We start from the raw sequence: 22,146 nt of genomic DNA, 5'->3' as shown, positions 1-22,146 counted from the left end.
ACATTCTTTCATGCAATCTCTCTAGTTTCATAGAAGGACAGGTACTCCTTGGCTTTCTCTGGAAGCTTCTCCCCAAATATACTTGTGGGCACCTCAGAGAAGCAATCACTTCTTGTGGCAATACTGCATTTGTTTGTGAGGTATTGGAAGTTGCAGCCTTTGTTCTTGGCAGCTGCTTGGCCAGTGCAGGGGTAGTGGAAAATGAGTCCATATTTTGTGATTTCACCCTTTGTCTTCAGGGCTCTGGAAATCTCGTCCATTTGCTGGGCCCTGGGAATTACTCAGATGCTAAGGATGGCCAACGCTTTTTTTTCCCTCTTAAACCTGCTTTGCTGGAGCTTTTTATGAGGAATCTCTAGATTGAACTTTTAACAGCCTTTTGAGGCCAGAAGCCAAGCCAAATACTTGCCATCAGATGTCGCCTGCAATGCCTATAGATTTGGGTTAATTCCTCTCTCTTGAGGTCCCCTAAATATCTTGAGGTTTTGTACCTGCCAGAAAGTGACCTTCTTTATTCACCTAGTAAGCAAGGTATCAGGCTGACATTTCCTGAGCGGCTTTATTGATTCAGTAAAGTCAACCTTAGTTCCTTAAAGCTGTCTGGTCATATCTGAGTCTGTGCATGTCTCTTTCAAATAGGACATTCTAGTCAAAGCCTTGGTAATATAACCAATGTTTCCAATTACGTCATGTCATAAGGAGAACAGATTCTTATTGAGCTTATGCAAATATGTTGCCATGAAAATATAATAATCCTTCCTGAGCTACTAAATTTTGGAGGGATCAGGTAGGGAGAGAAAGACAAATGTTTTATTTTGTTCATGAAGGTGTATTTTATCAAAATGCTGTAAGTCAGCTTAAGAGAAAAATTTCCTTAAATCTGGAAAAACAAAGCATTTTTTTAAAAGAAATCAGCAATGTTTTAAACAGAGTCATAAAAATTAGTTATCCTCCTCAGTTCATTCAGTGCCATGTTATTAATTACTATTCTGCTTAAATCCAGTTTTTCCATTAGTTCTGGAAATTTTTACATAGTTCATTTTTACGATCTTAAGGTTATCAGAAACTTGTCCTTAGACTTCTTTTTATGAGTCTCAGTGAAGATGCACATTTGTAACAGCATCAGAGTAAAACAGTAATTAAATGACAAGATTTAAAAATGTCCATGGTCAGAGATCTGATTAGAGTTCATTGTAATGCAGGTGACAAGGAAATTTGGTTATGTCTGTGACACACAGCACTTTAAGATAATAACATACCAGGACATCTGATTTCTAGGAGTTTCATACCATTTTTAGAGCACTTATCTTAATAACACATCTACACAAATAAAATCTAAGAGGGTTTGGTACCACTTATTTGACAATGCTTCTCATGTACTTTAACAAACCAAATAAGCCTAATTAATGTCTCACAGAATCTTTGAAATGTTCCATGGGCCCTTTGTAATGCCTCAGATTGTGGCCAAAAGAGTTGGATTTTGGAAAGCATGTCAAAAAATATTAAAATGTTTGTATATTTGATTAAATGGGATCACATATATATTATTATGAAACAATATGTAATTATCCATTTAACCAAAGTGACTATAAAAAGATTTCAGAGGCAAATGCAGAATGTTACATAGTTGTGGGCACAATTTAGCTCTTTTTTTTAAAAAAAGATTTTATTTATTTATTCATGAGAGACACAGAGAGGAGAGAGAGAGAGAGAGAGAGAGAGACAGAGACACAAGCAGGCTCCATGCAGGGAGCCCGACATGGGACTCGACCCTGGGTCTCCAGGATCATGCCCTGGGCCAAAGGCGGCGCTAAACCGCTGAGCCACCAGGGCTGCCCTAGCTCTTTAAACATTAAGGCTCAGTTTTCTTTCTTTCTTTCTTTCTTTCTTTCTTTCTTTCTTTCTTTCTTTCTTTCTTTCTATTTATTTATTTTAAAGATTTTATTTATTTACTCATGAAGGAGAGAGAGAGAGAGAGAAAGAGAGAGAGAGAGAGAGGCAGAGACACAGGCAGAGGGAGAAGCAGGCTCCATGCAGGGAGCCCGACGTGGGACTCGATCCGGGGACTCCAGGATCACGACCTGGACCTAAGGCAGGTGCTAAACTCAGTTTTCTTAAGTAATCAAAGACTTGATAAATGTAGAAAATTATTTTGACAAAACACATCATCCTAGTTCTCTAGGTAGATAACTTTAAAGGCAAAGAAAAAATTTTGTTTACAGTTGCTTATTAAGAGTAGTTCAGGGGCAGCCCTTGTGGCGCAGCGGTTTAGCGTCGCCTGCGGCCCGGGGTGTGATCCTGGAGACCTGGAATCGAATCCCACTTCGGGCTCCCTGCATGGAGCCTGCTTCTCCCTCTCCTGTGTCTCTGTCTCTCTCTCCCTGAATAAATAAATAAATAAATCTTAAAAAAAAAGAGTAGTTCAGGAAAATTTTGTCCTTTTAACAAAGACAAAATTTTAATTTTGTACCAGTTTATTTTTTGATATTAAACCCATTTACTTACTTAAATTTATCCTAATCTTAGCCAGAACCAACCACACATCAAATTTCTTTCCAAGTTTTTTTTTCCATAAATCTTTTACAACTTTCTTCTTTACATTCAGATTTTGTCCTACTTTCCCTCTTTAAATAACCAGCCTCACTTTAGGACAAAATTATTTTCTTTCCCTCAACAAAAATGTATTTCTATTCCTTGTACTACTTCTTACCCAAAACACACATCTTATTTTCCTTGCATAGGGTTGTTCCCCTTATTATTTCCAGTACTTATAACTATGTTTATTAGGATTCCTAGAGATTCTTGGAAACCTTAATTTCTAGCAAAAACGAAGTAGTAAACATTTGTAAACTGTTATGTCAATAGTCTTTAAATTGACAAATTTAAATTTATGAATACATTTTCTAATTTCTAGAAACATGCGCTTTTTAATAGTACAGCCTTTCAATAAGGCACAAAACATGTTTTATTAACAGATCCAAGTTTGTCTTTAGTTTGTCATAGGACAAAAGCTAGGTGTAGTACTTAATGCTTCATTATTTTATCTTATTTGAAAATGATCTAGATGTTAAATGATTTAACTTATCATTTAACTTACCAAAACTTTAAAGTTTCAGGTTACCAAAGCTTTTGATAGCTTTTGGAGGCAACTTAAAAATTTACCTACAAACCTTTTTGTCTTATTTTCATCAGCTTAGTGTACTTATTCTTAACACTTCCATTCAATTGCCCAACAAACTTTATGAGGCATTAGACAAAGTTACCCATTACTTTAAGTTTTTTCCCTGGTAAATGTTGTAACAGAGAAAATGAATTTGTTCATCTTGTAGTGAACACAGGCAGGATTAGTTTTATATTTTATGCTGGTAACTCTGAAGATATGTCCATTAATTAAACCAGCAATCTTGAGTTAGCTCTAATACTGAACATTCCCCCAGATCACATGAACTCGAAAAACATTTGGCTTGGCTTCTGTCTTTCTGAGAGTTAGATGCCCAAACTTATAAGCACTCGCCCTCAAACCTACTACATAGAGCTCTTTTACAAGTTCATTTTTGCACAGTCATCCAGAGGCAGAGATAATATCTTACATTAACAACATATGTGGACACACACACACACTGACAAGATGCAAACAAAAATCTTCTAGCTTTTCTTTTTACTGATAGTTGTGGAGAGAACAATAAAAGCTCAATTTCCAAATATCTCCCTCTCTTTTTTTTCTGATGAAAAAGTCTTCCTAATGTTTGTATTTTGAGGAATGGCTCTTACATGTAGAGATGATGGAGGTAGAAAATTTACATCATAAACGTCCAGAGAAAGTATCCGAGTTTTCTCCAAGATACAGAGTTGGAGTGTGTCTGCCTGTTATCCGGGGTGCTAGAGTCTGGGCACAAGAACTCTTTGAGCAGTTTGTACTTTAAAAAGACATCTTAGGGCACCTGGGTGGCTCAGTGGTTGAGCGTCTGCCTTTGGCTCAGGTCGTGATCCTGGGGTCCTGGATCGAGTCCCACATCGGGCTCCCTGTAGGGAGCCTCCTTCTCCCTCTGCTTGTGTCTCTGCCTCTCTCTCTCTGTCTCTCATGGATAAATAAATAAAATCATTAAAAAAAGACATCTTACCCTTTTTTTTTCTTAGGCTCAGGTGATTATGGGCTGTGTTTACAAATTTCAAAGGCATGGCAGGTTTTAGAATTTCAAGAAACAAAGAAAGAATGCAAATTTTTTTTTTCTCTCCAGTTTTTCAGAGTGATTGCTATTTAAAATTTGCCCTTTAAAGAAAAGTACAGGAAAATTTTGTTCCAATATCCTGATCTTTTATATTTCTGCACATATTTAGAGAGAAATAGGTGCATTTGGAGGAGTGATAAAGCTGGGCAGGCTAGGACTTATTTCTAAAGTTGCATTTCTGGGTTTGTAGAGATTTGTAAAACACACATTTGTTTCTTTCTTTAAAAAAAAAGATTTTATTGGGAGATCTCGGGGTGGCTCAGCGGTTGAGTGCCTGCCTTCGGCTCAGGTCATGATCCCGGGACTCCCGGGATCACGCCCTGGGCCAAAGGTAGATACTCAACCACTGAGCTACCCAGGCGTCCCCACACATTTGTTTCTAATCTCCTAAAGAATTAGATCATGGTCTGAAAATCAAGGGTCTGGCCCATTTTTAAAAACTAAATTTGCTTTTTTATATCAAGAAAAACTTTTAACTAAAATGGGAATCAAGAGGGGCACCTAGGTGGCTCATTTGATTAAGTTTCTGACTCTTGGTTTTGGCTCAGGTCATGATCTCAGGGTTGTGGGATCGAGCCCTGGGTCCTGGGGCTCTGCACTCATCAAGGAGTCTGCGTGAGGATTCTTTCCCTCTCCTTCTGCCCCACTTCCATGTGTGCACATGTGCACTCTGTCTCTCTCAAATAAATACATTTTTAAAAAAATGAGAATCAGGAGATTTATGTCTTTGTCAAGTCTGTATAAAGCATTTTAACAAAAGCCTTTTTTCCAGGTACACAGTTCAACCTTGGCCCATGAATATTGGCCTTTTGCAGATCATTTGTAGGAGGGGTAGGTTAAAGTTTGGTTCTGTTTCCTCTGTGAAGAGTTGTGAATAGTCATTAATCTTTCCTTTCTAAATTTGGTAGGCTCTTCTGAAAGCAGAGGTAAAAGGACTTTATAATTGAAAAGCCCTGCTGCTGTCTAGGGACACGAATTCTTTTGGGGTGGGGGTCTAAGATATACGGGCAAAGGACATTGCATAGGAATGCCTGAAGCTGGCAGAGCCAGATTACAGAGCCCTGGAAGGTAGGAGCAAAGCAAGCCTTATTGCCAGTCTCAGGTGGTTTTGTTAAATTCGTTTCCTGGCTTTTAGCATTTACATGAGCAACCTGTATACTTTGAACCTAGAATTTAATATAGGCTAGAACACTCCCTGTAAATCTCATAGGGAAAGGGAAGTTACAACAGGCAGATGAGGCTAGATTTTAAGAAGGGGGACTTCGGTTGGATGTGGACATTTATTTTTAAATCTTAAGCTTGATTTCAGTTCTTTTGTCTTTTCAGGGAGTCCCTAAGAATAGCCAGTATACTAATAAGAGAATTGAGAGCTTTCTATAAAGCATATTTTTCTATTAAATACAGCCAATTTAGAGAATCCATCATCTGGCCATTGGCGAGTAGGATATGTGAATAGCAACTCAAACCACAATAAGCCTTTTAATGGCTTAATGAAGACTTAAGAGGCATCCAAAGAGGGCAGGCCTCATGATCCAAAAGTTTATTCCCAAAAATTAGTCTAAGAAATTAAAACTATACCTTGTACAGGCAGTAAGGATGGTGTGGTGAAAACAATGTCTCCAGTCCTCATCAAATTGTGAGAAGCCTCCTCCAGTTAGCTCATCTGTGACATGGGGCGGGTGCTTCTGAAATGAGATTTGCCAGCACTGCCAAGCAACAAAAGTTGAGGCAGCAGAGATTCCTCTGGGCTGGAGCCTCTCATGACAGACGTCCCTGAGAGCTGGCACAGCTGGAGAGAGATAGAGAGACTCAGATTCCTGGTCTATTTGGTCACCAAGGTGCACCCTGGTAAGTGCACCCTTTGAATGATGGAGACCAAAGAGAACATTCTCACTGGTCACAAAACCAAGCTCTTAGGACACTGAATACAACAAAAGGAAAAATCATAATGCATAGCAAAGTTTGTCTAGTATGCACATTAGCAGTTTAGGCTGAGCATTGGGTCTTTTAGGGTCACACTAATACCCACGAGAGATGTGCTGTGAGTTGGGGATTGTGTGTTGTTTTACAGGGTACCCCCTATTGCACAGAAGTTTTCTTGAGGTTGGCAGGTGACCTAGTGTCAGTCTAACCCATTCCATGACCAACTTCTGAGTTAGGTAGAGAGCACTCTAACAGCTTTTAAGTGCTGCATCTGTGTCCACCAGTTTTATGGCTTCGTCCTCCAAAATGTCCCTTAGCAATAGCCTTTGCCTCATGTGCACATTAACCCATGGCGAAGTTTGTGTGAAAAATGACACAAAGACACAGAGAAAAACAAAGACTTATATGTGGGAGGAAATGGATCAGAAACCAAAGAGTACTCTACCAAATTTAACCAATGAGTTTCTAAGCCCAAGGAAATAGCTCCACAAATATTTTTTCCTGCTAATCTAAATTTAGAAAGAGAGAAGAAGGCCTCTCCGCATTCTTGCTCCATCAGACTCCACAAAGAGATTACAGGAGACTGACATGGTAAGAAATCTTGCCTTCTGCCAGCTGTTTGTCTGATGTCCCAAGGATCTCTCTGCTGCAACTGTGTCTGGCATGAGTTGTGTCTTGCTGACTACACCCGCCATCGGGGAGGAAGAATTTCCTTTCCCCTTCATCATCCTTCTAGCTGGACCAAGAATCCACTTGACATGAAAGCGATTAACAGGAGAAAGTCAAGTTTAGTTTTGTCTATATGGGGAATCCACACAGCCGTGAAATACCGAAGACATTGAGGCACCAGGAAGCTTATCTGAGCTCAGGAGAGGGTGTAGTCTGAGGACACAAAGGGGACAAAGACTATTAACACAAAGTTAGAGCAGATGTTTGGAAGACATAGGTTGCCTTATTATGCAGTTAGGTTTTTTAGGAAAGAGGCATCTCTGAAAAGCTATCTTCTTGGTATAAGCAGGCAGTTGAAGGGGAAGTAAAGAGCTTTTCCTGAGTCTGCTGGGTTTTGATTGTTTTTTTTTTTAAAGATTTTATTTATGTATTCATGAGAGACACAGAAAGAGAGAGGCAGAAACATAGGCAGAAGAAGAGGCAAGGCAAGCTCTTCAGGGAGCCCGATGCAGGACTCAATCCTGGGACCCTGGGATCATGCCCTGAGCTGAAGGCAGATGCTCAACCATTGAGCCACCCAAGTGTCCCTGGTTTTGATTGTTTTTGACTTAAAATACTGTTTATGCTAAACTGCCCCATTTCGGTGGCTTGCTAGTGGCCCCTACATTTACATATCCATCACCTCATTTGATCTAAATTGTGATTCCTATTTTCAAGCTTAGGGATTTTGTTGTGGAGACCAAATATATGTAAATGACAATTAAACATACACCTGTATTCTAATCATAAGCCTAACAGGAAGTCTGAGAAGGGACTGAAAGTATGGGTTTAAAGTTTTGGGTTCATGGATGTGAGGAAGGATCTGAGCTGGCCATACAAGGTTTTTTTTTATTGCTAGAGACATAGCTTTGAAGGAAACTGTAACTGACAATGGGATAGACTGACTCCTTGGAGCAATAGTGGCATACGTTCCTTCAAATGCATTACTAGAACAATCTTGATTCATTTATATAAAACACAAAGTTCCTATGTCCATGCGATGGGGAAAATGGTAAGGAGAGGTCAAAAGAGAAGTAGATAAGACAACCTAAAATTTCCAAAGGTAGAAGTCTCTTGCTAAAAAAACAAAACTTTCCATGGAGGGGCAGCAGGTGCATGCATATGCATGTGTGACTCTCCAGTGTCTCATATAGAAAACTATGGGCAAAATCCTGGAGTGCAAAGCCTGAAAAGGGGAACCACTTTTAAATAGCAGTGGTTGAGGAAAAGAACTAACAGCTGCCCGTAGACCAACTGAATGAACTGTATTTTCTTTTCTTTTTTTTAAAAGATTTACTTAAGTAATTTATTTTAGAGAGAGAAAGAGAAGGAGAGTGAGCACTGAGGGAGGGGCAGAGGGAGAAGGAGAGAAAGAATCCCAAGTCGACTCCCCTCTGAGTATGGGGCCTGGTACAAGGCTCAATCTTACTACCCTGAAATCATGACCTGAGGTGAAATCAAGAGTCGGATGCTTAACCGACTGAGCCACCCGGGTGCCCCAAATGAACTATATTTTCAGTGTGGATCCCTGAGATTTGAAATAAATAGATACTTAGGAAACTACTGCTTTGCCTGGAGGGCCCTCATGCTCAATATGGCGTATTTTACCATAAAAACACTTGAGTTAATTTTACATATTTTTATTTTTGTCTCTAAAAAATATTTTCTATGGAAAACTTCAACTTAGGACTTCCACCTTAAGTGATTTCTATTAGTGTTACAGGTTGGCTAGTGGGGGCATTAGGTCAAGGTTTGGTGAAGAAATACTCTCTTTTCCTTATTTTGAAATTCTAGCAGGCTTTTGTGCCTCAGGGAACATGACTTAGCTGAAGGTGATGTTATTATGTGATGCTGCAGAGAAGACTAAAGGTAAAAATCAGAAGTGTTCAGTGATTTCCTAGTTCCAACATGCTAAGCTCATTATTTCTTTTATTTGCATTGACGTGACAACCAATGACATTAATCACCATAAAAGATTTCACTTGTTCTTGAACTCTGCTGGGGTGGCTCAGCCCTGTTTCACAGAAAATGTCACACAATAAATCTGTACAGTCTGCAAAAAAGAAAGCAAGCAGAACCTGCCAGGGGGCCCCGGGGCAGGGGTGGGGTTGGCACCTGAGAGGATGAGAACTGAAGCCAGAGGAGGCTCACAGGGGGGCTGAGAGGGGAGTGATGGCTTGGGTTTTGACATCTGTGAAGGGGCCATAGAGAGGCTGAGTTACCAAGGAAGGGATTTATGAAAGACTGAGGTGGTGCTGGGAGAGATGAGTGGGGAGAGCGAAAGGAAGCTGAGGAAGGAAGCCACCTGCGTCAACTATGTCATTCTGTGTCCTGGCAATAGGCAGAAAGCTTTTTGCACTTGAAACGAAGGAAGAATTCTTCCTCTGTCCTTCAAGGTCTTTTAGCTGAACTGAGAATTAAATTTACATGAGTCAGATTAACAGGAGAAGAAACCAAAGTTTTATTACATGGGCACCGTCACCCTCTAAGGAAACGGAGATGTAAAGGAATGACCAGGCAGTTTTTATAATCATAGATAGACAGTAAATCTGCCAGGAATTGACAGGACAAAGGAAACTTAACTTTGGGAGCTTCAGTAGTCAGAAATGCTAGACAGAATTTGGGCTGGGGTAGTAAATTAGTAAAAAGTAACATGAGCTGTTGACACAGCCTTCTCAGCTCTAACTTTCCCATCTCTGGTGGTAAGGATGTCTCTACCCCCTGGGACGGGGGTGGCACCTTTTGCAGGGGAGATTTACTTCCTGCTTTCAGGGGGATGGAAGAGGCTGTCTCTTTTGTGACTTTTATTTAAAATAATCAGTATGCTAAAGTGGCACATTTTAGGGCAGCCTGTCTTTGGCCCTGGCCCTGTCTTAAGAGATTTCCATTTGAAATGCCAGTCAGCAGGGTAGAGACTGAGAGCCTTAAGCATTTATGCAAAATGTTGAAAATGTTGGTGACTTCAAGAGCCATTGTAATGCCTAGGGAAGGCAAGGGGGGGGGACCTACAAAACCATGCTGCTTAGAGAGCAGTATCTGGAAGCACTCAGCCTCATTTTATGTATGTATGTATTTAAGAGAGGGAGGGGGAGAGAGAGGTGGGGGAGGGGCAGGGGGGAGAGAGAATCTGAAGCGGACTCCCAGCTGGGTGCGGAGCCTGACGCAGGACTTGATGTCACAACCCAGAGATCATGACCTGAGCAGAAACCAAGAGTTGGACACCAAGAGCCACTCAGGCGCCCCAGCCTCATTTTCATAATAGGTACATACTTCATTAAAGTGCCCTAAAGCAAAGAGGAGCAGCATGATCTTAAGATTCTCCATGGAAGTCCAAAAATTCCAAACCATGTATTTGCCAAAGATCTTTTTGGCTTGCGTAGTGCTTATTTTGTTCTATTTGATTAAATCATTTATTTTAAACCACAATGAAAGCAGGTTAATTTTCATACTCCTTATTACTCCAAGCATTTTCCTTGGGACATGTTGAGCTTTTTAGGTATTCTTTAGGTGCTTTCTGTTATCACCACATGTTGGCTAGGGTACTGAGAGCAAACCTTTCGTTGCCCTCCTTGTTCTCATCTGTAAATAGCTCTCTTCCTACCAGTAGGTTCATGTCGCCAGGATGCATATAGCCATATGTGAAGAGACTGAATTTTTAAAGAGAAACCTCCCTTTTAGCAGAAGATCTTGCTCTTATTTCATGGAGAAAAGATACACCATTGTGCTAAGCCCTCAACCTTCCACCATCTAATTGAAAGATTCTTCTGTATTCCTGTCCATCATTTTACCCTTCTCTCATAGTCCTGCCTCCTGTCTAAGGTGAATCCTTCTAGATATTCTCTGGATCCTGTCCCCTTTGCCTTGTTAGAGCCCAACCCCTGTATTTTCAACCTCTTAATCTTCACTGAATCCTTTTTATCAATATTTTTCTTTTAGATTTTTAAAAAGATTTGTTTTACAGCAGTTTTATGATTATAGCAAAATTGAGAGGAAAACATTTCCCATATATCCCCTGACCTCACACATATGGAATCTCCCCCATTATCAACATTGCTTTTCAGAATAGTATGTATTTTTTTATTGATGATGAACCTACATTGACACATATCACTCAAAGTCCATAGTTTACCTTAGGGTTCACTCCTGGTGTTACACGTTCTGTGGGTTTGGAAGAAAACCATAGTGACCTGTATCCATCCTTATGCTATCATACAGAGTAGTTTCACTGCCTTAAACTCACTGTGCTTTACCTATTCATTGCTCTCTCTACACTGCTGGCCACCCTTGGTCTTCTTACTGTCTCCATAGTTTTGCCTTTTCCACCATATCATAGTGTTGGAAATACACCGAATGTAGCCTTTTCAGATTGGCTTCTTTCACGTAGTGATATGTACTTAAGGCTCCTTCATGTCTTGTCATGGCCTGCTAGCTCGTTTCTCTTCAGGGCTGAATAATACTCCATTGTCTGGAAGTACCAGTTTGTTAGTTTATCCAGTCACTGACTGAAGCACATCTTGGTGGGGTCTTCCAAAAAGTTTCTGTAAGCATCCTTGTGCAGGTTTTTGTGCTGGTATCTGTTCCTGACTTTTGGGTAAACCCCAAAGAGCACGGTTGCTGGATCCCGTGGTAAGATTATGCTTAATTTTGTAAGAAACCGCCACATGGCTTTCCAAAGTGGCTCTGCTATTTTGCATTCCCACCAACACTGAAGAAGACTTCTGTTGCTCCACAGCCTTGCCAGCAGCATTCAGTGGTGGCAGTGTTGTGGATTTGGGCCCTTCTAATGGGTGGGTAGCGATATCTCATTGCTTCAGTTTGCATTTTTCTGATGACCTCTCATGGGAAGCATCTTTTCTTATGCTTGCCATGTGTAAATTCTCTTTAGGAAGGTGACTGTCAAGGTCCTTGAATCATTTTTAAAATCACTTTGGTTCTCTTATTGTTGAGTTCCCAGTGATACTTAGACACAGTCACATCTCTTACATGGTCAGCAGCCACAACAACAGAAGCGGCAGCAGCAGCAACAGTGACAAACATACACATGGCAACCCAAACCCCAAACCCTCAGTCTTCTCTCTTAACCCTACATCTCCCTCTGCCTTGTCTTTGCTTTCTGTCTTTCATGGTGTAGGAGCAAAGGGCAGGCTACCCCAAGATGGGCTGCTTTGGCATTAAGATTATTCTGAGCTGAAGGGCTTGAGAGAAACTTTTGCCTGTCCCTTCCCCACAATGAAGAATCTAAATTGGGAGTCTTTCCCAGAGTAAGCGTTATTAGCAGAGATAAGTTTTATTTGAGTGACCCACGGGACAGACATCTAATTACCAAACACCTGCTCTTCTTACTGCTCGGTGAAGTGCATTCCTGAAGTCCTAGGCCCCCTACCCCTTTGTCCTTAGTTTAGAATGACATACAGACCTCATCTGGCCAACCTTTGGAATTTCCACATCTGTGGGGATTTCCCATACATACGCTCTTCAATTTGATTTTCCCCTATTAACCTGTCTCATGTCAGTTTGATTCTTAGTCCAGCTAGGAGGACTCTCAAAGGGGCCAGGAATTCTTGCCCTCTGATGCTAGACAAAGTCCTTGACCGAGTTGTCCACACTCGCTGTTTCCAGTTCCCATGCACCCTTCATCCCACTGAGGTGTGGCTTTTATCCCCAGCCCTCTTTCTCTTCCAGCATCCCCAGTCTTAGAAAATAGCAGTAGCATTCCCCTAGCTGCCCATACTGGAAGCCTGGGGAGGAATCTGACCCTGGTTCCATTGATTTGGTTACTGAGTCCATCTCAAATTAATTTGCCCACTTTTTTCTCACCCTGATTGCCCCTCCCTCATTAGCTTGGGAAGATATTGTTTCATCTTTTATGTGAAGATGACAGGCAGACTGACATGTGTTGCTGTGTGATGAGGTCATAAAAATTTAGAGGTGCTGGTGGCTGAACGGGCATAAAAATCTAGTTGCTGAGAATTTCTTGTCATTTTAACATCCTCCTTGTGTGGGTTTTCTGTTTGAAATTGCGACTTCTGCATCTCTCTGTTGATTCCCTTTTACTTGCCTGGCATTTCCCTTGTTTACGAGGCACACCTCTGTTGATCCTACAAGTTCTGAGATCACAGCTGTCACTTAGCTCTGTGGTTGGAACAGATCATGGACTGTCTTGACTCTTATTTTCTTTATCTGTAAAATAGGTGCCCCCCCCTTCTAGACCGCTGCGGCTCCGCCCTGGCTGCGCAGTAGACTCACCTGGGGGGCTTTTGGGACTCCCAGCCCAGGCTGCACCCTGCAGCAGCGACAGGAGCAGCCTGACTTTCCGCCCTCAGAGATCTCAGTGTGTAGACAAGGTTGACAACCACTGACTTTATCGTTTTAGAGGACCATGACTCTTCATTTACTGCATGTTTTCAGCCATGCCCCAATCCCAAGTTGAGATTTCCCTTAATGTTTTTACTTAGTTGGGAAAAAATAGCTGTGAAGTTCCCCCCACCCCCTTCCATCTGCTGTTTGTTCTTATTTACATATGATGGAACCCAGCCCACTGATTTACAGTTCTGGTTCTCTTACAACTGTTATTGAACTGAAAACATAGCTGAAAACCTATTAAACAGAAAAAAATTATTTCAAGCTCTGTGCCGACAATTCATTATAGAACCAAGGAGACGTCTAAACTTTCCTTCTAGAATTAATGCTAAAAATGGATTTACAACCCCCTAATCCTAAGTGAAAAATTTAATCCTGGTGCCAAACCTAGTATTTATTCTTTCTTAAGTGTCCTACCAAGAAAATGAAGGCATCTCTGCAAGAGAATGGAATTTGGTGGTGGTGGTAGGGGGTTGTACCCATAAATGGGCAAGACCTCCCACACTGCTCTGTGTGGGCCTCTGAGGGCAGGCGTCAGCATCTCTCTTCCCCTAGTTCTCTCTGCTGACCCATAAACACTGGAAGAAAAGCCAGGGCAAACAGCATCAGTGTGGGTGTGTGATCTTACTGTCAAAACACTGGCACAGGTCCCTCAGGAGTCAGCTTTGCTGTAGTAGCCCCCTTCAGACCTACCATCTTATTTTTTATTTATTTATCATTTAAAGATTTCATTTATTCATTCATGAATGACAGAGAGAGAGAGAGGCAGAGACACAGGCCGAGGGAGCAGCAGGCTCCATGCGGGGAGCCCAACGCAGGACTCGATCCCGGGTCTCCAGGATCAGGCTCTGGACTGAAAACAGGCGCTCAACCGCTGAGCCACCCGGGCGTCCCCAGACCTACCATTTTAGATTTGAAATAACCTAAGACTTTTCTAAACTGCAAGGGAGTAGAGAGGAGAGAAGGAGGATTACAGAGAATGGGCAAGCATTTGGTCTGACCGCTGGCACTCATTTTGGGAAAAGCTAGGGTCCTGACAGGAGTCTGAATTATACTGGGGGAGAGTCTCCTGGGGTGCTGGCTCTCCCTGTCTGTCTCCCTGTTAACAGTGTCTCCTTCAGCTGTTCGCTCACTTGCTTCTGTAACACCCGCCTGAAGCACACAGCCTGTGCTTTTGCGTGTCTCTCTCAGATCCTTATTAACTATTGAAATTAGTTGCCCCCTTGATAAGGATGGCTTAATTTAGGAGCCGGGTCTTAGGTTGTCATGACCTGTGATGACTTCCTTTCTCCACATAATCTTTTTACAACTGGACCATCAAACCATTGTCTGCGAAGGAATGATTAGTTATCTTCTAGTGGTGGCGGGGGGGGGGGGGGGGGGGGGGGCGCGGGGAGTAGGGGGAAAGGCATCTTCCCGGGAAAAGAAATGTTGCCAGAGCTTGGAGTCAAGCTGAAAGGAACCTGTTTGCCACCATGTTTGGTGCTGAACTGTTTCTCATGGCCCAGAAAACGTCTGGAGCTTCTTGGTTTTGACCTGTCTCTTTGGATATTTCCTTGTAGATGGAGGAATTGATTGAGGGTATTCGTTGGGCCTTTATTGACATGCTGGAGAAAGAAAATGAGTGGATGGATGCAGGGACAAAAAGGAAAGCCAAAGAGAAGGTAAGGGTTCCTTCTGATTAAAAATATATATGTGACTTTGGTTTAATGGATTTTCATGCTTAATATTGTGTACTTGATTTTTATATTGACTGAGCTCTTGACTCCGAATGGCCCCAGAGTCAGGTGGCTGTTTCGGTGTGAACATACAGATTTCATCACCAGGAGGTAAGAGCAAAGAAGATCCGACTTTCTTCTTTCTTGAACTGCATTTCTAGCACCTTGTGATTCAGCCTTTCCTCCTCTCTTAATTGCTGTTTCTAAGAGCCACATGGCCAGCTGCCCAGCGAATTTTGCCATGGGGCCTCATTGGCTATGGGAGAATGCATAGCAGTGGGGAGCCCGGGGGAGCAGCTGGCAGGAGAGCCCTCAAGGCACGAAGAAGAAAAACCCATACTGGCTGTGTGTCCTTCTGCTCTGGGCACAACATGTGCAAATGTCCTCGGGAAGAGCCTTGCCCACAGCCAAGCAAGTCTACTTCCTAACCCGTCATCTTGCTCTAATGATCCAAACAGCGTGCTTATAAACTGCAGACCAGTAGTAGACCAGGCTGTAGGAATATGAAAATGTTTCTTAATAGAAGTGGACGCTTGGTGGGCCTTGTCACATTTTCTGGTACTATGCGACAAGATGAAGGACTACGTGAGAGAGGTATTAGCAGCCATGCTGCTTCAAAACCAAGAATCAGACCCATCTTGAACGCTAGGTATTCAGGTGGAGCTGGAGCTCAAGTGGGTGGGGAATACCTCCCACATTCTTCATGGACGCTGCTCTGCATTTGGGAGACTCTGAACTAGGAGCATTTCTTCTTCTTCTTTCTTTATTTGTTTATTTATCCATTCATTCATTCATGAGAGACACACAGAGAAAGGCAGAGACATAGGTAGAGGGAGAAGCAGGCTCCCTGCAGGGAGCCCAATGTGGGACTCGATCCCAGGACCCTGGGATCACGCCCTGAGCCCAAGGCAGATGCTCAACCGCTGAGCTACTCAGGTGCCCCAGAACATTTCTTCTTTAGAGAGGTATTTTAAAACCTTGCTGATGGTAGTAATCCCCTGGGCTGCCTAAATGCTCAACAGCTCTTTGGGCCCCTCCCTTGCAAGGTCTGATTCAGTGGATTGAGGGTGCAGTTGGAACATTTGTGACTTTAGTCAGTTTTTATTGCTCTACGGGCCTGGGGAACACTGCTTAGAGTCCTACTGAGTCATGCTGAGTACAGATCTTTTTGCCCTATGGTCAAGAGGGAGAAGATAGGACAGTGAAACTACTCTGTATGGTACTATAATGGTGGATTCATGTTGTCCTACATTTGTCCAGACCCACAGAATGTGTAGCACCAAGAGTAAATCCTGATATAAACTGAATTTGGGGTGGTCGTGATGTATCAATGCAGGTTCATTGATTAGAACTAAGGTACCACTCTGATGGGGGAGGTTGTTAATGGGAGAGGCTATGCATGTGTGGGGTCAGGGGTTTTATGGGAAATCTCTGTGTTTTCTTTTCAATTTTGCTGTGAACCTACGACTGCTCGGAAAAATAAAGTCTATTAAACAAACAAACAAAAAAACAGAGGGCAACATTCTGGGAATGCTTAGCCTTATTGAAATGAGAATGTGCAGAGGTTTAGCAAGGGTGTTTTCTAGAGCTTTGATATTCCTGAAATGGATAAACATTGTTGTAGATATTTTTGTCAATAGACATGAAAAGGCTGTTCACTGTTTGCAGTGGAGAAAGAACTTGGGTGGCCGGGGGTGGCAGGTGTTAGAAGACAAAGGGTAAGTTGGATTTTTTCCCCTCGAGAATCTGTCAGAGCTGTCTTAAGTCATGTAAGGCGCAAGCTGATGAAGGCAGGAGCACGCGGGCTGTGATGAGAAGCTCTCCAGATGGTAGATGAAACTTTTGGCACTAACATATTGTTGTTTTTTGAAGGCTTCATTTATTTGCTGGGCTAGCTTGTGATATCTCGAACAGAATTTGTCTTGCACTGGGCAGTTGAGAACTCCAAATGCTAGGGACTCTTTATCCTAGCCTGACCCCTCGTGGCCTGAGAGTCACCCGTGTGGAGGATGGGGTGGAGTGATGAGGGTTGTGTGCCTGTGATGAATGGATAGATACCAGAGGACTGTTCTGGAGACTGCAGTCAGTTCTTTGGGAGGTATGACTGGTTATTTTAGGGGGAGATCTTCTGAGTTGCATCAAGGAATGGGCACCTTACAGTTGGGTCTTCCAGGCAAGTGGCCCATGGGTCTTTCTTGAAGACACATTATTCTCAGTTCTTCTAATATTAGACATGTTCCTGTTTGCCCCCTGAGTTGCTCTCCAGTCTTATATTTTATTTCAATGAGAGCTGTCACTTTTTCTTCTTAAAGTACTCTTTGAACACTCTGCTTTCTTTGAGCTGAGTTCAACCTGCCAGGAACTCAACTTGTTCCTTGACAGGTACAAATATCAAAGGAAATTTTCCTCCTGGATCTCACCAGGCTCTCTGAGTAAATCCTGTATTTCAGAGTTCAGGGACATTCCTTTATTAAAAGGCAAGAAGGAGGGGATGTTGTCTGAGAGTTTTCAGCACTTTCCCAAGGCATGTCGGGCTCTGGCCCCCAGAAGATGCAGATTTTCTGTTTTTCAAGTTAAATGAACATGTAGTTCTGGAAATGACCTCTGGGCGGAGCTCGTAGACTCACAAAGACAACATGTAGGAAGCCGAAGGCATTTATGCAGCTTTCTGCTCTGGGGTGGTTTTTGAAAAATTATTTTTTTTCTTGCCCTTTTTCTCTGCTGTCCTCAATTTGATTGCCTTTTAATAGTCAACAAGAAAGGAGAGGTTCTGTCTACTAATTCCTTGAATCTTAGTTGGAAATCTCTGACGATCTTAGAGCTTTGTCTTTTTGATACAGAGTAGCCTCTGCATTAAGACAGGATTTGCCTACGTTCGAAGTGGAGGTGAATAATTTGCCTGCACTTCCTGGTATGACTTGGCACTGTTCTTTGGGCATGTGTTGTATGCAGTATATCACCCAGGCGGAAGATTTCTCATCAATAATAGTGCCCACACTGGGCCAGTGCTGAGTCACTTGGCAACCCATTGGGAAAGCTGGAAAAATGTTCTGATTTGCGAGGGAGAGAGGCTATTCTTTGCCTAACCATGAAGTTCTGGACTGCAACAAATGCCAGTACCTCCTGTATTGGGTGCTGACCTAAGTGTTCCCTAGTGCCGGGCCTCCTGAGTGTGGAGGGTCCAGATACCTGCTGTGGCTTGAGGCCTAGCACCTTGAGTTGTGTGGCAGTGACCCCTGGTTTCAAGATGGAAGTGTGGGGATGTGACTTTGTTGTGTTCTTCACTAGGCGTGATTACTGTAAAAGATAAACGAGGATGCCTCTGCTCCTGGGAAGGGTAAATTTGTTATCTCAGTCTCCCTGTCTTGCTCCTCTCATCTCTTAAGGGGTCACGAGTGGTTTAGTGTTGTGAAACTGATGGTATAGGTTTCAACTGGAAATTTAGTATCGTGAAATAAACACCAATTTTTGTTTAGGATTCTGTTTCCTGCAAGCATATGCTTTTACTGTAAACTAGCAGCAAAGGACAGGAAGCCTGTTATTTTTTCAGTTATCATAGATGTGGGATGAGTGTAAGGTGATGGAAATTATTTTGGGGGGTATCTTCTGGAAGATTTGCCTTTTTCAGAACAGAGTAGGAGAATCTCAAGGTCACTACATAGTGATTCTGAGGCCTGGCAGGAAGTGATGCAGCACTGCCTTTGGCTGCCCTAGTGGCAGGAGCAGAGATTCTGCTGGCGAGCTCTGTCAGATCAGGAGAAGCAGCTTCCTGAATTCGGCTGGTCCCCAACTAGAGTTCAGTTCTGTATCCAAAAGCTTTCTGAAATATTTGTGCTCTTTACTCCTGGGACCTATGTTTGCCTGGCCATCCCTAGGAAAAAAGACCTGGGTGGAAATGCTAGGAAGGCAGCATCCTCAGGATCCTGCGAGTGGCCTTAACCTTGGCCATGGCAGGTACAGAGGATTTCCAGAAATGTACTGTATGGTTCCATCAGCACAGGCATGCAACTCCAAGACACAGGCTTGGTGGGGAAGAGCAAGGGGGGAAGAGTTTTCCTACAGAGGGCCAACAAAAGTGTATCTCACCTCTTTGGCTTTGTCTTCTTTGGGGAGGAAAAATAATAATTCTTTCTACCCCTCTAAGTACTTGACTGGGCCCCTGTAACAAGAGGTAGGTTAACAAGAGAAAATCAACCAGAAGCTTATTACTGTGTATATTTCATACATACATGAGGGAACTCAGAAAAATGAGTAACTCAAAGAGGTGGCTTAGAACCTCAGCTTACATAGCATCTTTAACAAAGAACAAAAAATTTGCAGAGAAATGATAAAGGAAAGTGGTTTTGGACTTCCAAGGGCAGCAGATGGTAGGAAGGTAAATATATGGGAAACTAATGGTAGACACAGGCTAGTTAGTGAAGTCTGGAACGTAGATTAGTCTGCTGATATCCCCAGGCTGATAGGGTCTAAAGTTGTCTTTGGTGAGTCACCTTAGTCTTTCCTGGTAGAGAGGGGAGAGATGCATTAGAGATGCGAATTCCTGCATCCCCCTAGACCTGTTGAGCTCTGGGGTGCTAGTGGGAGGCCCACTGCCTGCTTTGACCATTTTACTGCACATCTGTCTGGCTTCCAACTGCCGGCCCGTGCACATTGCCAAGAGCTTTCTCTTTTCACTGGAACCTGCTAATAGTACTCGTACAGAGGGCCCAATGGTCTAGGGAATAAACACTCCCAGTGACTGATGGGAATTGCTGTGTGTGCCCCCTCCTCCCTCAAGTTTGTGTTCACCATGGGCTCCTGGAGTTTCCCCAGTGGGGTAAGCTCCTCCTGCTCACATGGACAGCTGGCTCCGGAAGATGCCCTTTACTGACAGCCTGCCTTGCTCTGCTTACTTCCCAAGTCCTTTCCTGGTGTTTGATGCTGCTTTCACTTGCCAAATGAACTGCTTGTACTTGAATCCTTGTCTCGGGTTCTGCTCTTGGGGATCTTCAACTAGGGCAGAGAGCCTGGGGTGTGTGCTCTTTCCATCCTTACTGGCCTTAAGGTGACAACACATTTCACTGCATCTCAGTGTGAATACTACTTCAGTAAATTCAGTTGCACAAACGTTTCCAGAACCAGTGATGTGCCAGGTGCTGGGGCAGGAGCCGCAGATTCAAAGATGATTCGTGGCTTCCTTTCTCTGTAGGGCCTTTCACTGTCCTGGGAGATGAGAGCTGGAACATGGGTGCTGGACAGATGGGGAGAAATTTTAGTTAATGCAATGGAGGGACAAAGTGCTCCTGGCTGTCGCTGTAGGGGAGGAAGATTTTACGGAGCCTAAACCCACGCATGGGGGCACTTGACTTGGGTACTGCCCACTCTGTCCCCACTTCGTGTCACTGCTTATGTTCTTATAGCCTGCGGGTAGGGCTTCCTCTGGCTCTTCCTTGCAGATCTCAACAGCTCTGCACCCAGCTCTCCCTTTCCCTTGCTACCTTCACTCTAGCTTCATTTCACATTTTTGTTTTAAATTATCCTGTGGAAGAAAACACAGGGAGGGGCTTTTGTCACACTGTCTCCTGCCCTTCCCTGTTCCAAATTCAAGGCTCTTTGCATGTGCTCAAGAATGCCAGGTCCTTGCCTCTACTCCAGTGCTCCCCCAGGGACACACAGGGGTTGACGGAATAGTGTGTGACATCTCTCAGCGTCCCTCCCCACTCCCTGTAGACCTCGGGCCCACACTGCTGCCACCTTGAGCTAGCTGGCGTTCTCGGGCTCCCTATCTCTGCCCCTGTGCTTCTCCATTTCTCTCACGTGCACATCCTGGCAAGGTAGTAGCTTTCATATTTGTATCTCCTCTCTAACTGGCCTCAACAGGAAGTGCAGTATAGAGGTTAGGCCTACAGACTGTGGAGAAAGACTGCTCAGGCTCAGAGCCAGTGTCTGCCCCTTTTGGTTGTATGATCTTTGGAAGTTACTTAACTTCTCTGACCCTCACTTTTTATGCCTGTAAAATGGGAAGATGAGTGCCTACCTCAGAGACTTGTTCATGCAGGAGTTAATATACTGGAAGTACTTAGAAGAAGGCCTGAAGCATGAGAACGTCTCTCTAAGTGTGTTCAGCTGTTTCTTTTAAGCTGCTGTCCTGTGGCCGGGGAGAGGCTTTGGGTGGGACTGGCTGGTGAGGAGAGAGAGATGGGAAGTGAGGTTCCATGTGTGTATCTGGGTCACTGTGTTTTGGTCTGGGTTGGGAAGGTCACTGACAGTAGACCACGGTCTCTGAGGTACCTCTCACCCCTTAGGTGTTCTGGTGCTCCATGTCAGAACACTGCCTTCCTCCTCATTGCATCCCCCGATGGGCAATTAATAGCGAACGGCCCCTGCTGAGAGGGTGATGGGGGAGCACCCTGCTTTTCTTTGTGGAGTGTGGATTTTCTGGTTTTGAACAAATTCAGCATTATCTTTGTGATACATATTTTGCTTTATTATTTTTATGAAGTTTTTGACTTTAATTCCAGTGTAAACATACAGTGTTCTATTACTTTCAGGTGTGCAATGTAGGGTTTCAACAAATCTACACCTTGCTTGGTGCTCATCATGATAAATGTACTCTTCATCCTCATCACCTGTTTCACCCGTCTTCCCACCCACCTCCCCTCTGGTAACCCTCGGTGTATATATTTGAAACACAGAAGCAAATATTTGGTGTAAGGAGTTTGATACATACATTTATCAAAAGCTTGTTATGCCTGATACCTTATTAGAATGAGTTTAATCGAATTTTGGTATCCTAGAGCCTCATGGAAGTATTGTTTTGTGTGATGCTGTAGCTGATTGGTCTTCACACTTAAGGTGCACAGCAGCATCTGGAGGGCTTGTTAAACCCAGATCGCCAGGTCGCACCCCAGAATTTCTGAGTCTGGAGCTCTGAGGTGAGGCCTCAGAATTTGCATTTCTGACAAGTTCTCAATGATACCGTTGGTCTTGGGCCAACGCTCTGACAACTATTGGTGATCATAGGTGAAGATTGCCTTATCCCAAGGCTGTGTTACTAGAACTAGCTAACATCCATTAAATGGTTGTTTTACCCCTTACAGGAATCCCTTCTCACATTTCTCACAAGGCAGCGCCCTGAGTATCAGAACCCACCCCGGGCCATCTGCCCCACCAGTGTTGTGCCTGCTGAAAAGTCCTTGTTGCTAGAGATCCAAAGGCTCCTTCTTGGT

The 22,146-nt window shown here is 43.3% G+C and overlaps 1 protein-coding gene across 5 annotated transcripts in view; it reads left to right on the top strand.

Annotated features, from left to right (window-relative positions):
• PHEX (phosphate regulating endopeptidase X-linked) overlaps positions 1–22,146 on the top strand; it is a 210,125-nt gene that overhangs the window by 88,242 nt on the left and 99,737 nt on the right. For all 5 annotated transcript variants that reach the window (XM_072818317.1, XM_072818316.1, XM_072818315.1 and 2 more), the window contains one exon: positions 14,783–14,884. In XM_072818317.1, the coding sequence (XP_072674418.1) occupies positions 14,783–14,884 (102 nt within the window). The remainder of the gene's footprint in view (positions 1–14,782; positions 14,885–22,146) is intronic.

Source organism: Canis lupus, chromosome X, assembly GCF_048164855.1.
Source record: "Canis lupus baileyi chromosome X, mCanLup2.hap1, whole genome shotgun sequence".
Classification (NCBI taxonomy): domain Eukaryota; kingdom Metazoa; phylum Chordata; class Mammalia; order Carnivora; family Canidae; genus Canis; species Canis lupus.
Note: the sequence above shows the minus strand (reverse complement) of the source record. Positions and strands in the feature narration are given on the sequence as shown.